Source organism: Seriola dumerili, unplaced genomic scaffold (assembly GCF_002260705.1).
Source record: "Seriola dumerili isolate Sdu_G_001 unplaced genomic scaffold, Sdu_1.0 BDQW01000331.1, whole genome shotgun sequence".
In the NCBI taxonomy this organism is placed as follows: domain Eukaryota; kingdom Metazoa; phylum Chordata; class Actinopteri; order Carangiformes; family Carangidae; genus Seriola; species Seriola dumerili.
In genome coordinates, this window is record NW_019174586.1 from 7,021,498 (window position 1) to 7,044,338 (window position 22,841).

The 22,841-nt window shown below is 42.2% G+C and overlaps 1 protein-coding gene across 1 annotated transcript; it reads left to right on the top strand.

Annotated features, from left to right (window-relative positions):
* Nucleotides 1-7,712, top strand: bend4 (BEN domain containing 4). The gene is made up of 5 exons (XM_022760371.1): nt 1-528; nt 3,549-4,124; nt 5,238-5,329; nt 5,709-5,949; nt 7,424-7,712. The coding sequence occupies exons 1-5, from the start codon at nt 18-20 to the stop codon at nt 7,660-7,662; spliced, it is 1,659 nt and encodes a 552-aa protein (XP_022616092.1). The 5' UTR covers nt 1-17; the 3' UTR covers nt 7,663-7,712.
* Nucleotides 7,713-22,841: the final 15,129 nt, after the last annotated feature.

Genomic DNA, 22,841 nt, shown 5'->3' on the forward strand with positions numbered 1-22,841 from the left:
TGTGACACCTGGTCGGGATGGAGGGAGAGATGCAGCCCGCAGATGAAGGGCCCTGCGCCCCGAAGATGTGCCGACAACAACGGGGTCCGTACAGCACCCTGAAAACCTTCCAGAGCAAGCGCTCGGCGGGCAAGTCGCGCTTTGACAGGTCCGCTGTGGTCGAGGTGCCTCTCTTTGGTGACGGACATCACTTCACTTTCCATCCCGAGCAGCCTCATCCTTTCCAGCCGCACCATCACCTCCACCAGCAGCAGCAGCAGCAGCAGCAGCGTCTGCAGCCGCTCCACCAAACCAGCGTCGCTATCAGCAGCAGCCAGCAGCATCACCCGTCGCCTCAGCAGCAGCCACAGCATCGTTTCCCATGTGAGAGCAGGCCCAGCAGCAGGGTCCCGACTTCCACCTCGGCGGCGGCGGCGGCGGCGGGCAGCGTGGCGGCGGCAGCATCTCTCGGTACCCAGCAGCGACGCGCCAGCAGCGGCGGAGCGGAACCCAGATTCTCCCCAGACTGCACCTACGGTATCAGCTCAGGTGGGTTTCAAACTTGTTCAGAGTGAGTGGTGAGAGTGACTCCTAGTCATACCTGGAGGTCAGCTCCATCTCTCACAGCAGGCCTATCTTTTTATTGAAGATTTGGGAGCAAGACTTTTCTGATCCACATGTCTTCACATTGTCCAGATTCTAGTTTATATTTTGGGTTTTGCTGCCCAGACAGAAACATAAAATCTCTACAGAGTCAATAAACTTGAAAGGAACAGACAACAGTATCTAATTAAAAGCCAGCATCTCTTTTGTTTGCTCCACATCACCTGAGCTTCATGTTTTTGTTCCCATTTCTTCCTTTTTTCCTTCCTGTCAGCAGTGATTGATTTTCTGCTGTAATGAGAGCAGTCATGATTGAATCTCCAGTGTGCATGTGCTAAAAATTACACTGGGTAATTGTCTGTCCATGAGTGTGTGTATGTGTGTGTGTGTGTGTGTGTTTACTTTTGTGTATTTATATATGTATGTGTGTGTGTGTGTGTCTGTGCAAGAAGGGCCCTCACACTCTCCTGTTGAAACACATTGTTCCCTGCTCATTTTTCTCCTCAGCTGCTGTTCATTAGAGGGCTGTACAGGCTCAGGAAGAAATGTGTTCCCCGTGTGGAGGGCGGGTCCATTGGAACCAACATTAAGATGAAAGCAATGAACCCAATCCTGGCAGTTATGAAATTAAACATTAGACATCTTATGCTCTAATCAGATATTAATCTCTTCATCACTGCTGGCAGCAGAGGCTCAAATTGCTGCTGGTTATTGTTGCTTTACAGCCAATCAAGTCTTCAGTGCGAGCTCAGGTTGCACTGTAGCCCTTCATTAACTAACCTACATGTGAGTTGGAAAACCTGTGTATCAGTGCATTAACATCATACATTCAACCCACTTCCATCTGTGCAAGCCAACTTGATTCCTTGAAAGTATAACTCCCAGGATTGAGTGATGATGTTTGCACGTGGTCCTGATTTTACTTATGAAATAATCAAACATAAAACCATATTTCCCCTGCTCTAATGAATCTGCTCACATTACACAAGATGCACCACGTGCCATGTATTCTTACTGATAATGACACATCAAAGTGCTTTTATCCGCACGATGGGAGCAACTTAATGTCATGTGTGAAAAGGGAAAAAAATGAACTTGATGTCCTTCTCATGAAGAGAAGCAGCAGAGACCCAGGGACCCAGCAATCAGTTCAGCACACAATAACACAAATTGCATTGAGAAGCCTTTCCCAAAGAGTTGTGATTAAAATAAATGGGGCTCATAAATTTGCCTCTGCCGAGCGTGTTGTTTTTAATGAAATTTTATGAGGCTCTCAGCTCACAGTGCCACAGAACTGGTGAGAGGAGAGAGGAGGGTGAGGATGGGGGTGGTGGTGGGGAGTGCAGGGTGAAGGCGAATGATATCAGATACATCTCGACGGGTAAACAGAGACAGCACGCATATTAATAAATGCGACACATCTGCGCCAGGCTGATAGACACGTCTGAGCGCGTGGCAACGCAGCAGTGGCCATCTAGAACTCATTTTGTCTGTGTGTGTATATTTGTGTGTGTGTGTGTGTGTGTATGCGTGTGTGTGTGTGTGCGTGCGTGTGTGAGGCCGGTGGACTCATAATCATTACATGGAGGTATGTGTGAGATCATCTCATTGAGACGTGCCTGGACTGCCAGGGGAACTATACACTGAGTCGTGTTTCTGGACAATAGCTCTGTGCTGATTTTCTTTGCTGGGCTGGGTTTGGTCACAGCAGATACTGTGACTCTAGAGTTTATTGACATGTGAATAAATCAGCATAATGAAGCTGACATTTGTATCAACAGAGGAGCCTACTGTATGCTACTGTAATGGAAAGCTTTACCTCAACAAGACACAGTTAAAAAGAAGGAAAAAAAAGAAGTGGAAAGAAGCAAAACTAGTGAAGCATAAAACACAAAATCGCTCATATTGTTTCCATCACTGTGCATCAGTGTGCTGCTTTCCTTTAGGAGACTTCATTATACCTCAGCAGCGGTGGAGAGTAAGTAACTTAGGTACAGTAGTATTGAGTATTTTCATTTTCTGCTACTTTCTACTTCAATATATTTCAGAGGCAAATATAAAACTTTTTAATCCCTTACAATTGTTTATCAGCTGGAGTTCCTTTAGATTTGGATTTTGCTGTAAAGACACACAATAGGCTTATAAAATACAAGTCATTACTAAAGATCAGACTAGTGGCTCCTAACTTTTTTCAGTGTCTTTTTGTCCTTGACGTGCTTCAGATCTCAATGAGTTGTTCGAAGTTTCACCAAAGAGACATTTCCTTTCTAAACTCAATTAAACAAGTTGTGGAGACCCAAAGAGATCAGATTATCCAATATTTCACAATAAAAGCAAAGATTAGAAAACAGGCCAAAACATGAATTCTTCCTCTTCACTGCTCCATCATCTCATGACCCCAAATTATGAGATTGTTAATACAGATGTTACAGATGTTACAGAAAGCGTAAGTAGTATTTTAGTGAACGATGTGAGTACTTCCTCCACCATTGTGTTTCAGGACAGTTAATAATAAAGAAACAAAGAAAATAATATCAGCTGACAAACCAATTTCCCCTTAAGGTCCATTTAGTAGCTGTTCTGGAGCTTTCAATCACATCACAGTCTGCATCAGATAGAGTTTGCTTAATTGCCATGAAACTGTGGATGTTTAATAGTTGGAAACAATATGAGTGATTCAGTGTTTTGTGCCTCACTGGTTTTGTGTCTTTTTACTTCCCTCTCATGGCAATTGAGCAAGCTCAATCTGCTGATGAGCACTTTGTAATAGAGTTAAAAGTTCCAGAACAGCTACTAAATGGACCTTGAGGTGAGTGTTTTGTCAACTGCTGTTTCCAAGGTCGAATTGCTCAAATGTATTTTGATTCTAGGAACATGTGATCATATAAGGATGACTGACCTGGAGATGAAATGCCACTGGAGCCCATTGTCACCATCTCTGACGTCTTGACTTCTCTTTGCCGCAGAAAACCGTCTCATCTTGGATGCCTTTGCTCAGCAGTGCAGCCGAGTCCTCAGCCTCCTCAACAACGGCCGTCTCCTGGAGTCTTCCACCTCCTCCTCCTCCTCCTCCTTTACCTCTAACATCAAGCTGGAAGACACTCAGGGGCTTCACTGCACCTCACTGGGGAAGTCCAAACCTGAAGAAAGCTCTTCTACCACAGACCCAGAAGAGGAGGCTCAACAAAGCCATTTGAACCAACAACAGACCTCTGCCGTACTCCGCATCTTTACAGACTCCCTACAGAACTATCTCCTCTCAGGGCCTCAGCAGCAGCAGCAGCAACATCTGGCTGCAGGTCTGGAGGACGAGCAGTGTCCGTCGGCAGAGCCCGGTTCAGGGGTGTCTCCTCCAAGTCACAACCTGGGAGGCTGGGGCTCGCCGACTCCGTCCGAATCGTACGGCCACCCGTCCTCCACGCTGCCTGAGGAGGAAGAGGAGGAGGAGAACTGCTGTCCACGCTGCCTGGAGTTGGAGCAGGAGGTTTTGTCTCTGCAGCAGGAGAACGAGGAGCTCCGCAATAAGCTGGAGAACATCCCAGGTGGAGTAATGAAAGAGAAAAACCTCGCAGGGTTTTGAGTCTGAGCTGCGGATGAGTTTAGACATTTTATACTAGGGCTGGTACAGATGGGTGACAAATCAAATTAAAGCTACCATGACATCTTCAGTGCTCCTTCCCGGAGTCTTAAAGTCTTTGAACTCTACTTGAGAGATGTGCACCGTTCTTCCAAATGTCATTCCCTCATTTGGTGTTTTGATGACAATAATTTTCCGACGTGTAGCTCCAAACTATCCCCTACCTGTTCATATTAGTTGAGATCTGGAGACTGTAAAGGCCACAACACATGATTCAAATCATTTTCATACTAAGAACAGCATTCAGTGAGTGTATGAAGACATCTAAATTCACTGTGTTTCTACACTCTAGGGGTGCAAGTAATGAGAGTAATTTTTATTATTGATTAATCTGCCAGTTAGTTCCTCGCTTAACTGACAAATTGTTTTGTCTTTAAAATGCCAGAAAATAGTGAAAACTACCTGTTATAATTACTCAGAGCCCCAGGTGGTGATGTCTTAATATTATTGTTATTAATATACATGAACAGGAAAAACAGCAAATCCTCACATTTAAGAAGCTGGAACAAGAAGATATGTAAAATAGAAAAAATTCTAAAACTGTTACAAGATTATCAACTCACAGATTAATTGAGGTTTTCCTTTAATTTGTCAACTCAAGTTAAAGGATAACGACTGTGTTATTCTACATTTTTCTTCCCATGAAAAGACCAAACCAACGTCGCATTAATCTGTCAGTACGTTTTGATTTCCCGAGCCTGTCTGTGGCTCTCAGGCCCGAGTCCAAAGGTTAAACATGCTATCTAAATGCATCACACTGTTTGGAACTACAGTCTTAATGGCACCTATTTTTCTTAAATTTTCTGCTCCCCAGTGTCACACCCACCTAATTTTCTAACTGCACATTAAATGTACAGTGCAGAATCAGATCTCAAAATGACCAGACATCCGAGTCAAAGCGATCTTTTCAGGAGGGAAGAAAAAGATGCAGGATTGTTATTGTTTAATTATACACCAGATGAGGCATCACTGTGTTTGTATTAGTGGTCACATTACTTTGTGTGTTTTTTTTGTACAGTTCCCTGTCAAAATGTTCTTGACTACTTCAAGACTGTTCTTGAGTTTCACAACCAGCTGGTCCAGTCGATGCCAGAGGAGCAGCTCACAGAGGTGAGGAAACAGGTTCCTTTACATTATTCACAGCTCTTTGCAGCACATGTTATCAATAGCGTATATTAAAGTGTGAAAATATCAGCTCAGATCCTGCAATAGAAATGTCTGCATGCTGTTAATTAGTAATTAAAATATGAACTTAAATAACTGTCTCTACAGGAGGAAGAACGGCAAACAGTCTTTGAGGTTGGTGTTTTCATTAAGTCTGTCATAATTTATGCAAGTTTTTTTTGTATATTTGTGTAATCAGAGATGATAAAACTTTAGATAGAGCAGTCAAATTTGCTATGTGAAGTTGCATTACAGCAATTTAAATAAGTAGGTAAACGATGGTGCAGTAAGACCATTACTTCCTGTAATTTCGTCCTCCCTGCAGGGCAGTAAACAGCTCCTGGAGAATTATCCTCTTTTCATCACTAATAAGCAATGGGATGAAGCCGTCAACTCCTCAAAGAAAGATGGCAGACGGCTGCTGCGCTACCTAATACGCTACGTCTTCACCACAGACGAGCTGAAGTTCTCCTGTGGTTTGGGCAAAAGGAAGCGTTCAGTCCACTCAGGGGAGCCGGGCCTGGAGAGACGGCCGCTCAACCCCGTCAAAGTCAGCTGCCTCAGAGGTAGGTAGGAGTCCGTTGATGTAGAGGACTGTTCACATTATGCCTCAGTCTGTAAGCCAATGAAATATTACTCAGTGGTTGAATGATTATTTGAACTTACTTGAGTTTGAATATTCCTCTTCTACAGCCCATGGCTCACATTTGAAAAGCAGCTCTAGCTGTCAAGTCAGTGCTCATTATTTATGAGCTCATAACTATGTGAAACTGAGACAATGTTCACATGGCAAACACATTTGACACAGATGAGATTTTTTGAACAGTCTGGAAACAAAAATATTCAAATTTCATAATGGATATGGGTTATCTTCATATGTGCTCTAAGATCTGATACATATCCAGTTATTGTTGACATAACTTCAGATTTAACAGATGGCAATGAAAGGCAAGGCATATTTTACTTGTACAGCACATTTCAACAAGTCAAAGTGTTTTACATAAAAAGACATAAAAAGGGCATTGAGACAAAATATAAAAGAAATACAAGGTAATATTAAAAGACGTGTGAAAAAGGTCATAAAAAGAGTAAAAAACACCAACAGTAGCTGATGAAAAGCTATAGCTCAGCTTCTTGCCATTGTTTGTTTTCTCATCCTCATCACCTCACTATCATACAATTTATTTTCACTATAAACTGTCTCACATATTTGGTGTTGTCTATGTGATCTGTCATTTTCAACCTGCAATATCTGCAATTTTTTTTTTTTTTTTTTTGGCCGCTTGGGGGCAGCAGAAACAAGTCGTGAGCATTCACATATTTTGATCTTCTAAGTTGTTATCATTCGGCGTCTTGTTTCTGAAAACCATGTGATTGTAAGTGTAAATATTCAGCCTTTTTATAGCTCTTTTGGGCTCTACCAACTCCTGAGGGAAATATCTGGTTCTTTAGCCATTAAATGCTCCACTGTGTTCCCCAGCTCATCTCTAACTGTGTCTGTCTGCTGTTTGCTGCTGAACAGTCAGTGCAGTCAGCTGCCTGCTGCGGCTGAAAACGACACAATGAGAGTGGGGACAGTGAACCAATATAGTAAACTTGTGTGCTGGACAGATTAACAATGATCTGAAAGTCACTATAAAGCTCTGTACAATCACAATTCTCTGTAGATTCATGATTACAAGCGACCCCCTTTTACATTGTTTTCACAATGTCATTATAAAACACTGTTTTTATAGAAATTTCTATTATAGCTGCTTTAAAGGCAGAGGTCTGTTCACACTGATCTCACATATGGTTCATTTCCAAGTATGGAGTTGAGACAGAGAGATCAGATCAATGCAAAATACAAGATTGAGCATTAACACTTGTAAAGTGAATGTAATCCAGTTATGATTTAAGTCAATATGTTTTTCTTTACATTACAAATACAATACAAAAGTCAGTAGGTGTCACCCTCAAAACCCTGAAACACTTTCTTCGATTTCCAATAATTAAAAAAAATGTTTTTAATCTCTTTTGATTCAAAATTTCCCTGTCAAGAGTTCATCCGGATGCACTGTGCCTCAAACCCAGACTGGTGGATGCCGTCAGAGGAGCAGATCAACAAAGTGTTCAGTGATGCCGTTGGTCACGCTCGTCAGGGCCGGGCGGTCGGTACGTTCCTCGGCAGCAGCGGCAGCGGCAGCAGCACCAGCAGCCTCTATATGGACAGCTTTGACGGACATCTGTCGCAGGACGAATTGTATTTAAAAGGCTGCCAGAATGGCCAGTCAGATTGAAGTCACAGGAGAAATTAAAGACAAATGCCTGAAATGTAGCTGTACAACAACATATCCCAAAACACTGACCTTAACCTGTCACTTCACACAGTGAAGAAAACATTCCAGAAGAAGTTTATCACACAGAATATAACTACAGTCCTCTTCTCAAGTAGTTTTGTAGCTTTTTGCCATTTTTATATATAAAATTTTGTTCAGCAAAATCTGACTCTTAAGGTACATTTTAAATTTAACTCAATTTTAGTCTTCCATTTGCTGCTTTTTCTATGGTTTAAAGAGCAGTTCTGTCACTATCAATTGAATATTCCTGTTTTCTTTACAGGGAGGTTGTTTTATACACACAGGTTGTTTCATTTTCTCACAATTAACATCCATATTTAAAGGTCATCAGGAAACTATTTGTGTTCATGCTGCCCAAGTTAGAGACTTGTTACATCCATCACTGACATTGTACCCTCCATCACCTTCATCATGGTAAGTAGCATTTAATATTTTTACGCAAAATTCTGCGTTATCGGCGAAGCACCTTTACTTGCAGCCTTTCTACAGGAGTGCCTCTGAGAAAGTCATGTTTTTGTTACCTGTAGTCTTGCACTTAACATTTCCATTTTTGTCTTCATTTGAGCCAGTTCTGACGCGTCATGGTTTATTTCTTAAACAGAAAAATGCATTTAAAAAGAAAGTCTTTTCAATGTGCTCAACTTCCCCTCGGGTTGGTCTGTTTTAAACTTCCTACAGCAGATTTCAGGAAATGCAACTAAAACAAAATGTGTCATATTGCAGAGCACCTATAAAATTAGACACACAGAAATCTTCAGCGTTATAAAATACTGAGGAATTTCTTCATTTGCTTCTCAGTACAACTTCAACCAAACGGTGGTTTCCTAAATTTGATCTGATATTTGTTCCATCTAATGGAAATCTTCTAGTTACAGGTTTGGAGAAAAACCTTGAAAACTAGGAAACACAAAATACACTACTCTTTTTTACTCTAATTGATATTTATGGCATAGCTAATTTTATACATCCCGATACTTAAAGGCTTGTAGGAATACAACTGTAATGTCTGTCCAAGCAGAATTTACTGTATTTTACAAACACTCCACCCTTACATTGCTGCAGCGCTCGTAGAAGACGTTTTGTGTAAGGATGGGCCGACGTTAAGTCTTTTGGTTTAAGGCAGCTGCCATATAATAATGCCTTAAACCTGTTAGAAAACCTCCACAGTGTAAAGTGTTAAAGCTGTGTGTCAGAAATTATGTAATGTGGGTTGTTTCTGTCTCAACCTTGAGTTATGAAGCTACAGTTTCTTTATAATGACGGAAAATATCCACTTTTAAACAATTATCTGTTGACCCATGTGGAAAACATTGAGCACTTATTTCCTTCTGAAGCTCTTATTTGCACTTTTAAGTGTCTCATTGTGGCTAAAGCTGCTCTACAGTGAGAAGCCCTTGAGCAGTATTCAAGCATTCTTATTCTTTGACTTTGTATTTATTTTATTTGGCACTCAGTAACTTCACTCCATGACATTGTTTTTCTACGTTTGAATGTACCAGATTTATTAGGTCAGTTTGCCAAGTTGACAGTGCTGTGTAAATGTGTATTATAAAGTACAGTTATTGTGTGAGGTGTTCTTGAAATACCACGTCTCGCTCTTTAAAAAGCCAAGTAGAAAAGTGCCACAGAAACCTTAAACCAGTTGGATTCTGTCGTTGTGTTGATGTTCTGAATGTGAGCATTTATTTGTATTTACTCCTTTACCCTCAAAGTGGCTGTTATCAACACTGTGAAACATCAGTCGGATTTTTACGGATCAAATAGTTTCTGTTGTTTTTTTTAATTTATAATAAAGAAAACAAGCACTGAAGCTGGGAACTTACATATATTGTTCACTTGTCTATCTATCTCCAGTAGCGTTATAGTTTTGTGACATTAAATAGCATCAAATGTATGATACTACATAATGACACACATGGTGCTTAAATTATGTTTTCACTCACCTGCAGTTAAAATGTTAATGTTAATATGACATTATTATTGCATCTGTTTTAAATCAGTGTTTTAAATTGCATTCTGATGTAAAGTCACTAGTCATTCTTCTCATGTGGTTATATGCAAGAAGTGTTGGAAGTACTCATGTCTTTTAAAGGTAGTAATAACACTATGTAGAACAAGTAAACGTCCTACAGTCAAAATTTAACTTAGTAAAAGTACAATCAATACTGATGATATATTAAGTGTAAAAGTTGTGTAAATGAGCTTTTAAATAATAATACAGCAGCAAACCTGAGCAGAAAATGAAGTCACACCCCCTCTGTGTGTATTATAATCTGAGTTTCTCTGTTCTTTGTTTTGATATCCGGTCTGGCTGCGCGTGCATTTCAATGCATGTACATGTGCATGTTAGTGCAGTTCAGTCCACCATATTAAACCATTGGCCCTCCTCACTTCAAGATAGCACAGTGCAGTATGCAGCATTCAGGTGTAGGCATCCTCCAGAATTTCCTCCACTGAAAGAAACGGCTGACAAAAGGCCTCTGACAAAGAGATAAGACTGCTCTGTAATGTTGGTCCAGTGTTAATTTTGTTCATAGATTAGTCTAATGCAAGTAAGACCGTTTCACAAAAATAGAAACTGACCCATTTTAAGCTAAAAATACTACAGACCTTTCCCCCAGACTAACTCAAGCCTAAAACCGATGTTACCATGGTAACGTTGTAATCAGTGACACCTGCACTGAACAGTAGCACCCAACAACAACAAAAAAACAGTAAACGGTTGGTTTGCTAACATTGTTATGGAGACAGCAATGAAAAGAGGCCCCGAGCATTTTTTCTGTTCAAGTTAAATGTTCTTTTATGTTTTTCTTGCTGGGGTTCTTGGAGCTGAGAGGTTGGGTGCAGGTCCTTGGTCAGCCATTTTTTTGTATCGAAAAACCCATAATTCATTGTACCACAGTCTGGTTTAAGATGGTTAGCAACGAAACTGCTTTGTGCAACAGATACATTTAGACATCTATCTTGGGTCTAACTATTTGTTATGTCTAAGCCACAGTCAAGGTCTGCCTTTGAGAAACCTGCCCCAGCAGAGCACAGCTGGACTGGCCTTGGGGACTACCGGCGCACATTTCAGTTGGGCGGTTGACTGTCAAATTCATGAAGTTTTTAAAGTTTTGTTGTAAAGCCCCAGCAGTGTCTTTACGGGCTTTGTCAGTTAGTCGTTTATGCGGTTGCTCCCAGCAGATAAGTCCAAGGCTGAATTTCTTTCCAGCCCGCCCGTGGTGCTAATACAGGTGTGTCTTACCGAGATGGAGAGCCCTACAAGCGGCTAAAGAGCTACAGCTTGACTCGGAACTGGCTTCTTCTCCATATGTAAGTAACTTGATTGCCACATAATGTTACATGTCTGTTTTCGTTAGTGTCCGGCTATAGTAGCCATGATAAGGTTAGCTAACTTGCTGTTACCAATATTATGAATTTGTTCGGCTAATGTTGCGATCGTTAGCTGGCTAACTGCTAGCATCGCTGTGGAGCATATCACGGCAGTGCTAGCTTGGGGTAATGGTTGTGGCTACATTGTTTTTTATTGGCTCATTTGCTGGGTATTTTTTTATTCAGTTGAGCTTTCTGTTGTGTGTTTAGTGGCCGCTTTTACCTGGCTTCACAACACATTGCTGCTGACTGAGAACACCAGAGGAGGGGGAGCATTTGTTTTCATCTGACACGGTGGTGATTGTTTACAGAACCTGTACTACTGTTGTAGCTTGTGGAGGCCATTTTAACCATTTATTGATACACTGTTCTGTAGCGCTGCATCATATTTATACATCGATCATATGTTTTGTAGGTAAAATCCTAATCTGCAAAGTACGATATTCTCCTATGAAATGTCTTGGAGTAGAAGAACAAGTAGCATAAAATAGAAATATGTAGGCTAATATTTATTTTATAGTCACAAATCATGCAAATGGTTTGTCAAAATGCCAGATAATTTTACAGTGATGCAGCTCTCAGGGGACCAGGTGTTGACCGATTCATTTCTATTAGTTTAGAAATTAATAAATGGATGTGACTACAACGCCTCCACTTGAAAGGCTTCAATATCTGTTTGTAACAGTATAGTAGTAGTGAACTGTCACTGATCTCCACCAGGTGTCATTGTAGCTGCAAAAATGACAGTAACCTGATGTAGTCTGTCAGTGAAAGCTGTTCTCCAGCCAGTGTCAATACAATATTTACTGTAATTTACGTTAATGTGCAGACCTGTCCACGAAAAGGAGAAGACTTGTACACTAAACTGTGTCTATAGTAAAACTCGGAATTGCAAATGACTAATCAGCCTTAAGAGCCTATAATCATTCAGTTAAAATACGATGTTGATTAATAAAATTATTCAATTTTTCCAACAGCCCTTTATTAGCCTATTTATGGTTTTACTTGCTCCTTCACTGTATGTTGCAGGGGATTGTTAAAGAGGGTTGGAAGGCTGAAAAATCTGGAAATGCTGAGGTTCATGAAATCAAAAAAAAAAAATTACAGAATGAGCTGGAGAATATTTATTTCTCACGGAAGGTTCCGCCCTGAAACTTCAGAGTCCACATGGGTTTCTGATGGTTAAACATGGACAAGCTGCTGAACCAGTGTCCTCCCGGTTTACATACACTACTGTCTAGTCTTACTGTGCGCCACAGCACAGCAGCGTGTGTGTCAGTGCATCTGCTGAAGGTCTGGTTGGGTGTTTCTCTTTAATTCTGCGGCACCTCTCTCACTGTATGCGGGCCTGCTGTTGTGGAGGAGGGCGGGCCGTGAACACAATGAGCACATTTCGGACAGTAAACTAACTGGTGCGACATGTACGGAGCGTGGACATGGGATGATTTCTGCACGCAGCTCGCCTAACTTGGTTTGCATTGATTGAATTTGGGAATGGCACGCAGAGCTTCAAGCTGAATATAAGCCCCGTCTGCTGTCTGAAAACTGACCTCGGGTAAACCCTCAGAGGCTCGGGCGGACTTTGGAGATATTCTGCAGAGGTATTTTTGCGCAGAACGGACACTGTGGCGCAACGTGAAGGAGGAATGATCTCCCAATCAAGTGATAGGACAGGCGTCTGAGTGAAGCTACGATTATTTAGGGATAGGGGTAGGTTGAGGTAGCCACTTCGCCTCCGTGTAGCGGTGCAAAAATGATGTCACTGATAGATCTGGACGATGATCAGCGATGGGTGCCCACTCATGTGAATGTCACCGTGCTCCGCGCAAGAGGACTGCGAACCAAGGGCAAGCACGGCAGCCGCTACCTCTACACCATCATCCAGGTGGGGAAGGAGAAGTACACCACCGGGCTGGTGGAGAAGGCGGAGGTGCCACAGTGGAACGAGGAATGCTGCTTCGAGCTGCTACCGGGGATCCTGGAGGACGGCGGCCGGAGCGCCTACCCCCCGGGGAGCGGAGACCTGGTCCTCACGGTCATGCACCGAGTGCTTATCGGGCTGGACGTGTTTCTCGGTCAAGCCATCATTCCTCTTGATAAGATATTTCAGGATGGAATGTGTCCAAGAGATGAGTAGGTTGTTTTTGAATTTTAATGTAGTCATGTAGTTTGTCCACGTAGCTTCCTGCTCACACATGAGATAGTAATGATGAGATTTTTATGTCAGACCAGGATAGGGTTAGGTTATATGGTAAACTCTAAAAGGGACTGACATTCAGCGTTTTATGTACTTCTCCATTCAGAAACTGTAGAAAGAACAACGAGTATTAGAGACTAGTTTCCTCCACTCACATTTTTCCTCCTCATGTAGCTGATCTTGCATTGACAAGCTCCTCATAGTGCACTATAATTATCAACCATGTGCTTCATGTACAACCCAAAATACAGCAACTGAGTTGACTTGTTAGTCTCAGTCATCACTTCCCACAAGGATGCATGCACAGATGTGGTAGTGTTTTGGATCAGCAATGCTTGAGCCATAAACACATAAAAATCTCATTAAGTTCTATTCCTCTAGACTGATATGCTTGAAATTCATACTGATATCCTTTAGGCTACTCCAGCAGAAGTCCCACAATGCACTGCAAATCAACAAGATGAGATGCAGTTTCCACAGTGGAAACTGCACAAAGCCTCCATTTTTATACACAATCTCCCACTATTCAACTCATTCTTGGTAGCTTATATGTTTAGACCTGAGCAATATGTATTTTTTAACATCTATTGATAGAACATTTAACAGCTTATATTCTTCTTGCACCCGTATTACCCCCAAAAACTGAACTAGTGAATATCATCCCACACTGTGATCCGGCATGTATTCTGTGGCTTTCGAAAGTGAGATAGAAACCCATACTTGGTATCCTAGCTCAGATATAAATAGTAAAGGGATGTGGTCTGTGCCACCGGTGGCCCATTAGATTCAGCTTTGAAAACTGCAAGGAGGTGGAAAATCATAGCAAAAATGTTGGTTATGTAAGGACAGAATTCTTCAAAATTCTTGCAGTAAATGCACTTATCAAGATGAATGGAGAGGCAGTGCAATGAAAATGTGTAGTTTAGTCTTAACGGTGTGGTTTAGGTTTCCCATAGTGTGAATGTGACAGTCACACATTCAGAGGTGAGAAACACACATTTAAACAGGTTTAACACGACTGAAGCTGTTAACCTCATACAGTTTGGTAAAGAGTGATCTGGGCAGATTTGCATTGTGGGAATGTGAGTTTGACATGATACTGTTTTTTTATGTGGCTTTAAGTAACATTTAACATTACATTTAAATATATATAGAGTATGTAATAATCTACTAATTGCAGCAGTATTCCACAAATTCACAAATTTATTCAGAATAATTTTTATTCATGATTTAGTTATCACAGCAATAACTTCTAATTAAGATAAGTTAGAACCTCCTGACAATCAGTAGGATTCAGGCACAGGTTGCATGAAAGTGTGATGTCACTACAACTGTGTCTTATATAGCTCATTGGATGTTATGAATGTGTCTTACAACTCATCAAACAGGGGCAGTAAACTGAGTATTTCTATATGCGACTGAGCTACAGACTGTAAGAAAAAGTTCTTTAGTTTACTCTTGTATTGTATCTTGAAAATGTGGCTCTGATTCTTTTCTAATTTGACTTATTTTGAGTCTTTGATGTCCTCAGTTGTCCCACAGGTGACGTAACAGGAGTCACCAGTAAAATGTGAAACATTTCCACCAAAAACACTGAAAAGCAGTGTAGAGTAAAGCAATACATCACATCTGGCTTTAATTGTGGCTTCTCCGCCCTCTCTCTCTCTCCCTCTGTATGCTCAGTGAAACTCGCACTGGATTCCTGCTGTTAGTTTTGGCTCTCTAACACTTTCTCTGGTCCACTCAAAGGACGTAGGAGGCAGGATTTCATTGGTTGACTCCTCATATTGTTCATGTCCTATACAGTGCATACACACCAGGTGTAGGTGGGTGGACTTCTAGGAATTCGGTTTGTGATTTCCTGCGCTGAGGCTTGTGAAATAGTTTGTTTTCAAAGATTTTTCAAAGTACAATCCCTAAACAGTACTTCCAGATTATGTAATATGTGGAAAGCATTGCCAAAAAGAAATCAACGTTTTTTGTTGTTGCTCGTTTTGTCCCAGTGAATGGCCAGATGACACATGCAACCTCTGATCTGCGCTTTAAAAAGACAGCAGACACTTGCTGCTAAAGTAATGTATTTATTTAAGGAAGTGATATAAGGTAGTCTCTTTTCTTTTATTTCTCCAGATGGTTCAAGCTCAACTCGAAGGTAGGAAGGAAGGAGAAGGAACGTGGTGAACTTCAGGTGACAGTCCAGTTCACCCGCAACAACATGACAGCCAGTATGTTCGACCTCACCATGAAGGACAAACCTCGCTCTGCTTTTGGCAAGCTCAAGGATCGTGTCACAGGGAGGAAGAGGGGGGATGTGGAGTCTTCCTCAGCCATTGTGCCAGGCCGCTACGCCGCCCTGTCAGGATCTCTGGGGCAGCCGTTTGGAGAGGAGGGCGGACCTGTGGTGGAGTCACGAGATGTGGAGATAGCAGAGGAGAAGAGGAGCAAGATGAAAGATTTCTTCAAAGGAAAGCTGCGCAAGTCGTCTGATACCAGGTCATGCTCATCGCTGGCTTCAGAGAGTAGTGTGTCTTCCATGGCCAGCGATAACCCCGGCCCTCCACCCAGTCTGGATCTGCTGTCAGACCCTCCCAGCTCCCCCATCTACACTAGCAAAGTGAGAGTGGACACCCACTATGGAGAAACAGATTTAGCTAAAAAAGGTAAGCTTTGAAATCATGTACACGTGTATGAAATAAGGGCTGGTGACTGTTGGAATTACCCAATAATAAGTCAATTTTATTAAATAAAACACTGAAATTAAAGAAAGAGCATTTACTGTTTTTAAAGCTGGACTAACTGATATTTTTATAATTGATCAAATGACTACATGTAATGTGAAAGAATCTTGGAACATTTAGTTTTTTATTTTTTGCGTCTTTCCAACAGTGCTCACCAGCCAGCACACAACAAAGGCTCTAACACACAAGCGAGCCTTCAGCGATGAAGCTAGCAAGATCACAACAGCCTTCCCTCGAACAAATCTCACAATGGAGTCTCTCAAGGGTCAGACCATGACTCAGTCCAAGTCTTCCTTGTGTATAAATGGAAGTCATGTCTACGACTCTGAGCCATCAACTCCAAAGAGCTCAGGAGCTCTTCCATCCAAGCTGGTCCTGCTGGAGAAATGTTCCCCGCTCTCCCGTTCCCTTCAGAACCTCACCAAGAGAAGTGAAGACAAAGGTTCCTTTGCCGAGGGCCGCCGCTGGTCGTTTGACAAGATGAAGAGAGAGGAAAAGGAGGAAGAAAAGGAAGGTCAGGCGTCGTCTCCTCCGATTCAGCAAGCTCAGTTAGGGGGTCGCCCAGTGCAGGCGGCAACCCCAATCGTCTCCTCTGCTGCTGATTCACCTGACAAAGGGAGGAAGCTACGAAAGACGTTATTCTCTGGAGGGAGGAGTGAGTCTCTCCCAGCTAAGTCAGACCTGAACCAGGCTGCTTCAGCATCTGAGGGGAGGCTCAGAGGCTGGTTTGGCTCCAGTGACTCCCAGAACAAGCCAAGGTGAGTCAGGGTCATTTACAGGCTCGCCTCTGGGCTCCACTGTGTTTGATGAATGTATCTTGTATCCAGGCACAACAACCGGTACACAGGCTGCCTGTATTCAGTTGGGTGTCCTGAGTTCTGTGTTTGCTCTCCTCCCTGCTCATTTGAAAATGGAATTGATTTAGTTCATAGTTTTCTCCACGACCATGCTGTATCATCATCTCATACTATATTTTCCACAAATAGCACTCCAGCATTTCCATCTTCTTCACCAGCGTGTGTCTTCATTTCTCGATGACAGATGCAACGTCACTGTGGTTTAGAAAAATGCTCTTGCAAACGGATGTGAAGAAAATCATTCCATGTTGATATGAGCTCACCCAACAGAATAACTGCCAGCGCAGATGGTCTTGAATGGCTACAATGCATATTTTATTTTTTGCTTGATTATTTTGCAGATGTGCTTTGCTTTTTTTGATTTAATTTGTGTTACTGTTTCCATAATTCCGTCATTTGGCCAATTTTATATCTACTGTTGTTTAGAGTGAAGTTAGTTGAGCAAAACACTTTGTTATGGAATACCAGCTAGTGTTTTAGTTGTCTGTTGTGTTTGTGTAAGAAAGATGTTCGCCATTTGGTAACCTGGCACATCATTAACTAAGAGGACTATTGTGCCCTATTTTCCTCCACAGGCTGGAAGTTTCTCCTAAGGTAGAAAGCAGCTCAGATGTACCCCATCTCCTCCCTCCTCTGTCCCCTATCCCCCATCAGTGCTCCTCTCCCTCTGCCTCCCCCTCTGCTCATGTCTCACCTGATGACTGCAATCAGTCCAATCCCTTCACCCCCTCTTCCTCTCCCTCCTCCACTCCCCTGTCTCCATCCAACCCTTTCTTCCCACATATGCAGCGCAATCCCTTCTTTGAGGAGCTCATAGCTGAAGAGTCGCAGAGGTCCCCTCCTTTTGCGCCTTGCTCCTCTTCTGGCTCGTCCCTTTTTCTCCACACCACTCTGCCCTCCCAGCCCTACACACCCAGCCCTGCTCATGATGTTAATGCTACAAATATGGCTTCCATAAAGCGGGAGCGCCCCAGGCCAGTAGCTAGACAGATATCTCTCCCTGCATTATTACCCAAAGCAGCTGCACCTAACTCCCATAGCCACGCAGCCCCTCGGTCCATGTCAGAGAGTGCAGGAGAATGGGATGACTTTTTTGATGCTTTTGCCTCTAGCAGGCTCAACTCACCTAAAGGGAGTCTTCCTCAGACACAGCTGAGAACCAGTCCACCTTCATCTCATAGACGTAGTTATCCAGTTTATAACAATGCCAATAATCATGCACAAGAGCTGCAAACATGTGTAGAGCAGCCTCCACCTTTGCCCCCAAGGAGGCTTTTAAGAACTTCAGTGAATGAGATTTACTCTGATGGCTGGCTGCACAGAGGTCAGGAGCTAGCTGTCCATAAAGAAGCCTACCTCCTCTCACAGACCGGCGTGGCCTCGCTACAACATGGAAGAGAAGGTGAATGCAAAAGAAACAGTATATCTCCAGATCCTCACACGAGCAGCGAGACCTCTGACTCCCTCAGTGTCCACTCCCAGCCGTTCACTAACATCACGTCTCCAGGACTCGTCTCTGAAGAGAAGCTCAAAAAGTTCAAATATGAACCTCTGGAAGATGACACTGACTGCTGGGGAGGGATGTTGTTCGAGCAAGACTTGTATGGACGCATGTGTAGAGGAAACTATGGACAGCCCAAAGTAAACAGTCATCGTTTGTCATTGAACACTGAGGAAACTGCAGGAAATAACATCACATTGAAGAACTCAGGACCTAAAATGCTTCTTGATAGTGAGATATCTGTTACAGACCTTTTGAACATGTCAACAACTACTTCCCCTAACCCAGACGTGAAGGTACTTGATTATAGTATTTCTGGTCCAGTAGAGGAGGCAGTAGAGTCTAATCCAACTGAAACCACATGCATTAACAACAACGTGTCTTTCTCACTAACTTTAGGAGACCTGAACATGAATGTGAATAATTTAGACTTTAGTTTTATTGATTCTGATGGTTCCTCTCAGTCAGAGGTAATTGATACTCTTAAAGGCATCAACAGTTTAGGTGGGATTTTCCCACAACTGACAGAAGATTCCCTGACGGCCGTTTACCACGAGGACACCACACCTGAGGATATGTTCACTTTAAAGGACACCTACATATCTGACATAGACTCTTCATTTGCAATAACTGCTTCTTCGAATAAACTGTGCAAACTGTCTGCAGCTTGTCAAGACAACTGCCAAGACTGTCGATGTGAGCTGAATAACGTGGCACCACACGGTCACAGCAAAGAGGACGCTGAGTCACAAAATCAAACATCTAATTCATCCAATCTTGAAATTGAATCCAGAGGAGATAAAACAAGAGGTGACAATGATTTAAAAAAGACACAAAAGGACTTTGATGATAATGGAAATCCACAAGCTAAGCTAGCCATGCTTAAGCAGACAGAGTTGTTTTCTGGGGTGGTTAGTGCACGTTTTAGACCAAAAGGAGTGTCCCGACAGAACAGCAGTGGCAGCCCAAACAGCCAAAGCAAAAGTGAAGACACAGAGTTTGAACAGCTGTTGTCCCTCGTTCAAAACATTTCACAAGTGAGGGAAGGTCCATTGTCATACCAGCCCACTAAATCAGCTCTTTCTTCCTTACTGGCTTTAGATAAAAAGACAGATTTGCACGTAGATAGCACTGATACAACATCACAAATATCTTCAAAAGATGACACAACATCTCTCCTTCCAGAAAACTGTGTGACAGGAAAAACCTCTGAGATCAGTTTTGAAGACCTCCACGCAAAAGTAGCACCAAACTCAAGAACCCCTTCAAAGTCAAAGATTGGGCAATCTTTGCAAGAGCCTGAACCCTCCTCTCCCTCCACCCCCTCTGCACTCTCCCTGTCCGCTGATGCACAGGCTGAGCTCCACCCTACCCCTCTCTGTTGCCCCTCCATACATCCCTCAAGCATGGGGCCCAGTGCTGGAGACAGCACCTCTCTGGTTGTGGCCCCCTACACCTCCTCCTACTCTACCACCTCCACCACTGACCAGCCCCTGGTCGATGCACGGCACTCACTTTTGCCTGAGGAGACACAGCCAGCTAACAACCTGCCCCATCAGGAGAGCAGGTGAGAATCCTCACACTAGGTTATGACTCATGTAGGCATTTACAAGCTGTGATAACTTGGAGTAACAGACAAGATTTCCACATACACTACAAAACATGTACAGTAAATGGTATTTTTATTTTTATTTTGTTGCTCTGGTTGCTTTGTTCACTGTTGGCCTGGCTTGTTTGGTGTTGAATGCATTTCTGTATTTATTTCTAAGTTCTGCCTTTTCATCCAAAGTGCTTGGATGATAACTGCTGTGCACTGTTCTTGGCTTTGCTTCACATTTATGTTATTCATCTCATGCTTCAGTCTCTTGTTGGCTACTGTAATTTGTTGTTTTCTTACACATTGTTCCACCTAAACTAAGCTACTGTTGCTGCTAGTTTCGCCACCTGCTAATGAAAGCCAAAGATATATTCAGATAGTAGAATATCTAGATGTACTGAGCGAAAAAACACTGTCATGACTCCCATGGCGTAAATTATTGTGCTACAATATAGATCATGAGACCATCATCAGTCAGTCATGGTCAGAGTCTAAGTTAGTGTGTCATTTTAGACTTAGATTTAGATTAATGTCTTCCCAGTAAAACAAGGGCAGCAAAAAGTGAAACCTGTATGATACAAAAGAATGAGTTGGGGGGTGGTGGAGGATTAAATGATCCAGGGGACCCAGAGCCAGACTGGACATGCCAGGAATTATAGATATTTATTGTGTCACAGCTGTTCAGGGGACCCAGAATTTCTAGTGGCACACCTGGATTCAGTCCCAGGAAACAAATATTTCATGTACTTTATTAGACTTTACTTTTTGTTTACACTATAATTACCACAGATACAGGAGAGGAGACTTCACATTTAGAATAGAAATGTGCTTTCATATGTTACAAACAAACAGACAAAGACCCATAAAATTGCAACCTCCAGTAGCAAGCGAGTCACTGCTCTTGGCATTTTAGCAAATTTCTTGTTGAAATTTGAGCGATACAGCTGCAGTTTCTAATGCTCAAAGAGTAGAGGGTGGTGTTAAGTGTTTCCTGTTGTGCTTATTATTCCAGAGTCAGATTTTCTGGTTTGTCTTAATGTGTTGATCTTTTTCAAGAAATGTGTGTGCAGCTCAGACATAACTGCTGGATCAACTGAAATAACACAGTAACTTGACGTCATTAAGAAACAGTTGTGCACTTACAGCAAACATACAATATATCCACGTTGGAATGCAAGTGCTGACGTCTTTACTTTGCAGACCTCATCCAGTGAAGCCTTTAACCTCCAGCCAATTAGAGAAGAAGGAGGGTCGTTCGGTTCTGGAGAAGCTCAAGTCCACAATCCACTCTGGACGCACCGCCCACCAGGTGGTAGCTGAAGCTGAGAGGAGTCAGGTACTGTGAAACAAAAAGAAAAAACACAACCCTAGTCTTCATAAACCCTGATAGACAGCTTGTTTGCCCTTCACACAGAAATGTTGCAGGGATTAGTACTTAGGCGTTTAAAGCTGTGATAGTGATATGAACTGCCATGAACAGTGCACCAAAAAAAAAAAACATGAAAGTGTGCAGCTGCTACCTACCAGCTCCCTGTTAGCCTGAGGTCACTTTCAACATGAGAGAGAAATGCTGATCCCATTACTCCTCTCTGGTGTGACATCATTTTTTAGCCCAGATAAAATTATGTATCTAGTCTACTTCTGTAACACTTTGGACTATTTCTGTAACAGAACGCCAATGAATTAGGTGATATGGCTGGATTCTGATGCTGTTAAGGGAAAATGAAAATAGTTTCCAGGTCCTTGCCACCATCAGTCTAACCTGAAAATGAACCATGTAGAATTGTTTATTACCTTTAACTACTTCTGACAATGATATGACACGTTTTTTGCTTTTGAGGGTCTCCGTATTTCACATTTCTGTAATTATTGAGCTGGATTCTGATGGGGATTGAAACTGCAATGAAAAAATAAGTTAACACATAATAAAGTCACAGCCCTACTACAGCATTACTTGGTTACCTCGTTAAACAAAACAACATTCATGTCTGAGTAACTTCCATTACTACAACTACCATTCAGATATTTTAATAACTACGGCATGTAATTTGTGGTTAGATTATATTTTGATATGATTAAGGTTGAGCGTTAAAAATGTGTAGATTTGAGCTGGTGTGCAAGCTACCATTACCACTCATTGTGTCATCTTAGTGGCAACTAGGATAAAAAAAAATCACAGTCCATTCTCAGATGTTACCCATAAAGCTGTGCAAGTTTCACTGTGTGCAAACAGGACGAATTAAGTTATTAAGATGTCACACTGAATCACAGAAGGCCATTAAGTCCACAGTCTATTTAATGCCTCCATGAGCAATTCTTAACACCAGCACTGCAAATGGTATTAATAAAAACACTGCAGGAGCGTAACCGGTGTGATGACTTCATTGTTTCCTGTGACTCACTTCAATTTTGCCAACTGCAACTGAAAATGTGTCTGTTTTTCGACAGAGTGAGGTATTTAATACCGTGTAAGCAGTCACTCCAACCGCATTCTTCATGTGAATAGTGACATAGAGTTACATGAGAAGATTGAGACCACTCTCAAAGATGTGTGTTAAGTATGAAACTATAGCCAGGAGACAGTTAGCTTAGCATAAAGAGTGGAAATAGCTAGCCTGGCTCTCTCTGACGGTAACAAAATCTGCCTACCAGCACCTCTAAAGCTCGCTGATTAACATATTGTTTCTCTTTTGTTTAATCAATACAAAGAGTGATGAGTAGTGGTGGACAAAGCCAGGCTAACTGTTTTGCCCAGCTTTCAGTCTTTATGCTAAGCTAAGCTAACCATGTCCTGGCCGTAGCTTCATATTAAATGGACATACAGTACATGAAAATGTTATTGAAGAAAGTGAAT

Bases quoted from the DNA above. Each gene is read 5' to 3' on its own strand.
- bend4 (XM_022760371.1), top strand. From the start codon at position 18: ATGGAGGGAGAGATGCAGCCCGCAGATGAAGGGCCCTGCGCCCCGAAG. The intron at 529-3,548 runs GTGGGTTTCAAA...TCTTTGCCGCAG, and splicing joins CACCTACGGTATCAGCTCAG to AAAACCGTCTCATCTTGGAT. The intron at 5,950-7,423 runs GTAGGTAGGAGT...TTCCCTGTCAAG, and splicing joins CAAAGTCAGCTGCCTCAGAG to AGTTCATCCGGATGCACTGT.